Below are 8,511 nucleotides of genomic sequence, written 5' to 3' on the forward strand. Positions count from 1 at the left end.
TCACTAAAAATATTTTCTTATGACTTTCAAATTGACTTTTGCTAATCTAAATCATTTAAATAAATAGGCTCATCCTTTTCAAGAGTGTACAATATATAGCAACTAATGTTTATTGTTTTTTATTGAGTAAACATTCAATTCCATTTTTGTCCATCACACAAAAGACATAACATGACCCTTAACCAAAAAAAAAGGGATAACACCGCTCTTAATTTTATTATTTTGAGATCACGCAATTTTTATGTTAAAAATTTCGTTAAATATTAACAGAATTTGATTTTATGTCGTTTTATTTATAATATATGAGGTTTATATGGAGTTTATAAATTATTAATCAGTTTATTAAAAAAAAAAAAAAAAACTATATTGGTATTGTTTAGTGGAAAATGATCATCATTGTCACAAATGATGCCGTAAGGCAATACAAAAACTTTCAAAAATAGCGTCGAACAAGAAATTAATGAGATAAGAGAATGATAATGTTGATGCATGGTGGTGGTGGTGGTCATGGTTGCAATGGTGGTAGATAAGATAATTATGGTAATAAAATATGGTAACACAATATATAGAAGTAGTAAAAGTTATAATGATGATGATGATAATTAAACCTCACATATTATAAATAAACTCACTATAAAATTAATTTTTATTAGTATTTGCATATTTTTTAATAGAGAATTTTCATTGTCTCAAATTAATAATATGAAAGGCGATTGAATTGTCTTAATGTTTAAGTTAAGAGTCACCTCATTTTTTGTGAAATGAACAAGAACTCGATCAAGTGTTCATTCTTTTGCATCGATTGATATATCAATCGACATGTATAAAAATATTCTAGATGTTAAATAATTAGAATAAAATTAGAATATACATGTTATGTATAATATGTTGGTGACTTCTCTGGTAACACAGTATAAGGTGGCTTACCATGGCCAAGTTTTGATTTGTAAATGATGTCTTTACACGTAGCATAAAGAAAGTGGTATGTTAATGTGAAACGCGGTAACTTATACTTCTTGACGCAATAGTATTTTAGGAAATTTGCCATTTAATAATTATAGTTTGTAACATGGATTTAGGTTTTGATTTGAGGAAAAAAAAGAATAAAACAAAAATTTTAGATTGTCCAAAAAAAAAATTACACGGGCTTTTTTATATAAAACTAAATAATATCAAAATGGAGCAGACAATAAAAAAGAAAATAAATGGTTAGAAGGTGTAAATTTAATTAACATATAAGGCTTATTTAAGTTTCAAAAAGAAAAAATAAGGTTAAGTTAAAAAAATACAACAAACGTAATTCATAATTTACGTATTAATGAATTAGTGTTATAAAATAAATAAATAATTGTTGTGTATATTCTCTGGGACTTTAACTTCTTATTTATATACGTATAATTAACATGTTTATATTTTTAAATTTTTTTAATACTTTTTTTAATGTACTTCATTTTTTAGAATATGAAGTACACATAATAAATAGGCATCCACATCCTATTTTTATCACAATAATTAGTTAATTATAGTCGTTATTAATTTAAAATTCTTAGAAATTGAGTTATATTTTTCAAATTAAATAGTATTTTGGCCTTTTTTTATATGAGTAATTTTCACAATACTATTATATGAATAATTGCTATTATTTGATTATATTAGAATTTGGAAATTTAAATTTTATTTTTTGATACTAAAATACCATATTAGTTTATTTTAGAATACTAATATACTCTTTTTAAATTTTGACCAAAAATACTTTTATAATGAATTTTAAAAAGAGTGGAACAACCTCTAGATTTAAGGTCGATTAATTATAGGGGTGAAATTGAGAACAAAATTCGTTATGTATTGTTGATTGAGAAAAATTTGGTTATAAAATTACATTGATATATATTTCATTGTTCCGTTGTCAAATTTAGATTAGTATTGCAATTTTAGTGAAATATTTTAATTTTTTTTAATTATAGAAAAAAATTCATAACTGCCCACTCCAAAAAAGAAACATGGAATATTTTAAGTCTATTATCTCAAAATTAAAATATTTAATTACTAATAAAGCCAAACAATATCGGATTTCTGTTACTTATATTACAATTACTATAAATTAAAATTCTTAACAAAATGATAAATTAAAATTTGGTTAAATACATTTGAGTTAATTAAAAAGATAAAATTTATTTAGTTAAAATGATATAGTTCGGTAATCTGATGAGTAAAAAATTCACTTAAAATTAAACCTACTAATTCTATTAATCATTTATAAACTTTTGTTCCTTTAATTTATCTATCTTGTATAACTATTGAAAAAAAATAAATATTTAAATAAATATTTAAAAAAAGAAAAAAGGACAAATAGGTCCCTGGCCTTTTGTCCCGCGAATATTTTCGTTCCTGACCAATGAAAAATACTTTTAAGTCCCTGCTTATCTTTGTTTTTTAATCAAACTTAAATAAGTCCTATACGTTAGTTAAATTTACACCTGCTAACCTTTTTTTTTATTGTCTGCTCCATTTTGATATTATTGAGTTTTATATAAAAAAGTCTGTGTAAATTTTTTTGGACAATCTAAAATTTTTGTTTTATTTTTTTTTTCAAACCAAAACCTAAACCCATGTTACAAACAATAATTATTAAATGACAAATTTTCTAAAATATCATTGCATCAAGAAATGTATGTTATTGCGTTTCACATTAACATACCACTTTTTTTATGCTACGTGTAAAGACACCATTTGCAGATCAAAACTTGGCCATGGTAAGGCACGCTATGCTGTGCCACCAGAGAAGTCACCATGTTGTGTTGTTGGTCATAATCAAAACTTAGCATAAGTGCATGGTATTTATTTGTATAATTGTATAAGGCTCTCATTGATCCTTTTGCTCCATGTGATAGTTCCAAAATGATTGTTATTATTGGCGCTTAAATGATATTATCTAATTTACAAAAAAAATATTTAATTTTAAAATATAAAAATAAATAATTTCTAAATATTTAATATTTATTTTAAAAGACAATTTCAACAAATTCAGTACCAAATTAAAAAGCACTAAAGAATTTGCCTAGTTCCAAACTTCTAATTAAGTAGTGTGGTATGAGGTGTATACTATTGTAAAATGTAAAGATTTGACGCTCAATTAGATATGTCTTACTCTTGAATTGAGGTATTAGTTAGGGTTAGAAAACACACTTGACATATGAGTCTTGTAGTATTATAAGTAGTAGTTATTTATTTAGTGGAAGTTGTTGTTAGAATTCTACTATCTTGTGTTTATTTCAGTATCTAGTTTGCAACCACTTGGATTTGATAAGATTTGATTTTTTCTAAATTCGAATGGTTAAAGCAGAAAAGAAGAAAGAAAAATGTATTTGTATCTATGATGTACAGATACTGACACAGAAGGTCGATCTGGGCTTCTTCCTGTGAATAGTTTCCACACGCAGCGGAGGTGCGATGGAGGATCGGGTTGAGAGTCTGGAGAAACAGTTGAATGAGTTTCGATATGAACAAAACAGAATAATGGAAACGATGACGCAAAGGATGGATGAATTAGTGATGTGAATCCCACAACAGGATTCGAGCAGTGGGAACTCGCGCATCAACAATCCGGGTGGAGGGCGTCACCGAGATCCAACTCCAAACAGGGGTGATCTCAATCGCAGAGTGGACATTCCTTCCTTTGATGGCTCAGATGCGAGTGGGTGGTTAGTTCGAATGGATCGTTATTTTCGCATATCGAGGATTCAGGTGGAAGAGAAACTCGAGTACGTGGTGCTTGCACTTCATGGGGAAGCTTTAACGTGGTTTGAATGGTGGGAGTCTCAATCCACCTTCCCTTCATGGATTCGTTTTAAACAAGATTTGCTCAAACGATTTGAGCCAGGTGCAGATGCGAATCCTCTTGCGCCATTATTGCAGGTGAGACAGCATGGGTCGGTTATGGAGTATCGGAGAGACTTTGAGATAGCGGCTAGGGCACATAGACATTTGGGCGGAGATACTTTGTTGTGCATGTTCCATGAAGGACTCAAACCGTCAATTAAAGCGGAGATGAGAGTTGCTGAGTTTGAAAACCTCAAGGCGCTGATGGATAGGGCCATGATGTTAGAGTCGAGGAATGAAGCGTGGCGTGAAGATGGAAAGCACCCAGGAGGAAGACGAAATGAAAATACCAACCGTCTAGGCTGGAGCGGTGCCAGATCCAATAATTGGGCTCGGCCCACTTCACAATCTCCCTCAATAACTAAACAGCCCACACCCACCCCACATAGTAAAACAGAATCCAATACTTCCTCGGCTCCTTCCACCACTAATATAACAAAGCCTTCATCACGATGGATTTCACATGAGGAATGGAGTGAGAGACAGCGCAAAGGTCTCTATTTCCGATGCGGGGACAAGTGGAATCCTGGCCACGCATGCAAGTTCAGACATCAACAACTCATTCTCTTGGGGGAGGAGGAGGAACAACCCGAGGATTATCGCGAAGATTTGGCCTCGGAGGAACCTGTAGTAACCATTAACAGTCTTTCTCTTCGTCTCTCTTCTCTAAGTTATTGGGGACTTACATCACACCAAACTTTGAAGTACGAGCTACTATAAACGGTGTTGAGGTGGTCGTGTTGGTTGACCCGGGGCTGAGGCGAATTTTATCTCATCTTCTCTCGTCTCCATACTGAGTTTGCCATTGGTACACCTGCCTCCTTTCCGAATTGAGGTTGGAAATAGAGCGATAGAGCAGGGGTTAGGTGGCTGTGAAAAAGTGGAAATATTGGTACAAGGACTTTCTATTGTGAAGGATTTCTTGGTGATGGAATTGGGACGTTCTGAAGTAGTTTTGGGTGCGGGGTGGATTGCTAGTTTTGGAAAATTTGAAGGGGATTATAACGCCTTATCCTTGAGCTGGATGTTGAATGGGAAGAAGGTGACTTTGCATGGTGATCCCTCTTTAGGGAGAAGTCGAGCTAGTGCAAAAGTGACTTTAAATGCTCTGAGAAATAATGAAGAGGGCTTTCTCGTAACCCCTGTGTTCGTTGTCGATTCTACAGAAGCCCAACTATCTGTTTCATCAGCAACTTTGGCAATTTTGCAGCAATTTGAGGATATCTTTCAGTTCCCATATGGTCTTCCTCCACAAAGAACTCACGATCATGCTATAGTATTAAAAGACAGTGCAGAGATTCCAAACATTAGACCTTACAGATATCCACATTATCAGAAGGCACAAATGAAAAAAATAATTGATGAAATGCTGTAGATTGGGATTATTCGGCCCAGCACAAGTCCCTTCTCGAGCCCAGTAATTCTGGTAAAGAAAAAGGATGGTGGGTGGAGGTTTTGCTTCGACTATAGGGCCCTCAATAAGATCACGGTGCCGGACAGATTTCCTATTCCTGTTATAGAGGAGCTATTGGATGAGCTCGATGGTGCAACAGTGTTTTCGAAATTGGATCTCAAATCCGAATATCATCAAATTCGAATGAAGGAAGAGGATATTCATAAGACAGCTTTTCGCACCCACGACGGCCATTACGAATTCCTTGTAATGCCTTTTGGCCTCACAAACGCTCCATCCACTTTTCAAGCTCTCATGAACACTGTACTTCATCCGTTTCTCAGAAAATTTGCTCTAGTTTTCTTCGATGACATCCTTATTTATAGCAAGGATATCATTAGCCACAGAGGTCATTTGCAAAATATTTTTAAGGTACTGAGACAGCACAGTTTATTGGTAAATAAAAAGAAGTGTTGTTTTGAAGCAACGAGTATTAAGTACCTTGGCCACGTTATTTCTGCCGAAGGGGTGGCGGCGGATCCTAAGAAACTCAGAGATATGCTTGACTGGCCTCCACCAAAAGATATTCGCAGCTTGAGGGGTTTCTTGGGCTTAACCGAATATTATCGGCGTTTTGTAAAGGGTTATAGTGCTATTGCTGCTCCTCTCACCCAACTTCTCAAAAAGGACTCTTTTAATTGGGGTAAGGATGCTGAATCTGCTTTTCAAATGCTCAAAACAGCTATGGTTTCAGTTCCAATTTTAGCCGTTCCATGCTTTTCTAAACCTTTCCAGCTGGAAACCGATGCATCCGGAAAGGGAGTGGGTGCTGTCTTGATGCAGGAGGGCCGGCCAATTGCTTTTATGAGCCAAAAACTCTTGGAAACAGCCCAGCAGAAATCTGTCTACGAAAGAGAGTTGATGGCAATTGTTCTAGTTGTTCAAAAGTGGAAACACTATCTCATGGGACAGCAGTTCACGATTTTTACTGATCAAAAGTCCCTGAAGTTTTTATTAGATCAGTAAGTAGCAGAAAAAGGCCAGCAGAAATGGTTATCCAAGTTATTGGGATACAATTTTGACATTAAATATAAGGTAGGGACAGAAAACAGGGTGGCTGATACCCTTTCTAGGAAATTTTATTTCTCCTCCTGTCTTTTTTCATGGCAGTAGAGTGGGATGATATGGAGGCTGAAGTATTGGCTGATGAGAAATTAAATGGGATTATGCAGAAGTTGTTGGTGGGAGAAAAAACTATACCCGATTTTGCATTAATGAATGGAAAACTCAAATATAAAGGGAGGTTAGTGCTTGCAAAAACCTCTAAATGGATTCCAAAAATTCTGATGGAATTTCATAGCTCCAAGCTGGGAGGCCATTCGGGCTTCTTTAGAACTTACAAGAGGATGTCTGCTATCCTTTACTGGGAAGGTATGAAGGCAGCACTAATGAACTTTATTAAAGGCTGTGAAATTTGTCAGCAAAACAAGCATTTTATCTTGCAACCTGCTGGTCTCCTATAACCGCTGCCGATTCCTTCCAATGTATGGGATGACATCTCAATGGATTTCATAGGGGGATTACCCAAAGTCAAACGGATGGATACGAAATTTGTGGTGGTGGATCACATGACTAAATATGCTCATTTCTTCCCACTTTCACATCCCTTTACGGCAAAGGATGTTGCTGTTTTGTTCATTAAGGAAGTGGTACGCCTCCATGGTTTTTCATCTTCAATTGTCTCCGATCGAGACAAAATATTCATGAGTGCTTTCTGGACTGAAGTTTTTAAATAGGCCGGTACTACCTTGAAGATGTCCTCGGCCTATCACCCACAGACCGATGGCCAAACTAAGGCGGTGATAAATGCCTAGAAATCTACCTACGATGCTTAACTGGTGCTAAACCTAAACAATGGCCAGCTTGGCTTTCTTGGGCAGAATTTTGGTATAATACCTCATACCATGGCTCTATTCGGATGACGCCTTTTCGAGTTTATATGGCAGGAAACCTCCAGCTTTATTACGAGGAGGGATGGAATCTTCAGTGGAGGACGTAATGGTCTTATTAGAGGAACGAAATCAGATGCTGGATGAAATTCAATTTCAGCTTAATAGGGTTCAGAACAGAATGAGACAAAGTGCAGACAAAAAAGACGTGATGTGTCTTTTGAAATAGGAGACTTTGTGTATCTCAAACTTCAGCCCTATAGGATGAAGTCTTTAGCAGCCAGATCAAATCAAAAGTTGGGTGCAAGGTTTTATGGTCCTTTTGAGGTGCTAAAAATGATTGGGGCAGTGGCCTACAGGCTGAAATTACCTGACACAGCAAGAATACACCCTATTTTTCATATTTCCCAGTTGAAGAAAAGTGTTGGACTTTCCTTACATCCTCAACCATTATCCGAAGCACTCATTGAAGAAGGGAATTGTTGGTCGAACCTGAACAAGCCATTGACAGCCGCTACAACAATCAGAGAGATCTTGAGGTCCTTATCAAATGGAAAGAACTGCCAGATTTCGAGAACACTTGGGAGTCAGCAGCGACATTACAGACAACATTTCCCTCTTTCTACCTTGAGGACAAGGTGGCTCTTCATGGGGGGTATTGCAACAAACCAGAGAGATAATAGGGATTTAACTCCTTTTAAATATACTTATAAAAGGAGAGAAGAAAAAGTAACAAACTGAATTTTAAATTATGAAACTCCACATCTATAGGACAGTAGTTATAGGATTAGATATTATAAATAGGAAGGCTGAAAAAGCTAATAGGCAGGAAATAAGTGGAGTGAAAATCTAGAAGGAGAGAATTGACCTCTCAAAAGTCAATTATTCTTGTTTTTTTCTTTCATTTAAATCTATAATATTATTTTGTCAGTGGGGTAATTATCACATCGATAATTCCTTCCTCTGTTCGGTTATTCTGTTCTTTCCTTCTACCCTTATCTTCTACACTCAATTCTGCCCTAACACAGAACACGACACGATACGACACAGGACACACCGATACGCGAATTTTAAAATTTTATAAGATATGGGGACATGCATACATATAAAATATAAAATATTTTATTGATATTAAATATAAATTAATTTTTTAAATTATTTTTAATGTCTTGTTTTAATTATATCAAGTATTTAAAATATTTTTTTATTTTAATAAATAATAATATATACTATATCTAAATTTATTTTAAAAATATATGTTAAGAATAAGATTGGATACGCTGACACGTA

General features: G+C 34.6%; 1 protein-coding gene across 1 annotated transcript; it reads left to right on the forward strand.

Moving 5' to 3' along the window:
- LOC107641291 lies at positions 6,436-7,368 on the forward strand. Its single transcript, XM_016344788.1, has 3 exons — positions 6,436-6,703; positions 6,848-6,981; positions 7,279-7,368. Exons 1-3 carry the CDS (start codon positions 6,436-6,438, stop codon positions 7,366-7,368), a joined length of 492 nt encoding a protein of 163 aa, XP_016200274.1.

This window comes from Arachis ipaensis, chromosome B05, assembly GCF_000816755.2.
Source record: "Arachis ipaensis cultivar K30076 chromosome B05, Araip1.1, whole genome shotgun sequence".
NCBI lineage: Eukaryota > Viridiplantae > Streptophyta > Magnoliopsida > Fabales > Fabaceae > Arachis > Arachis ipaensis.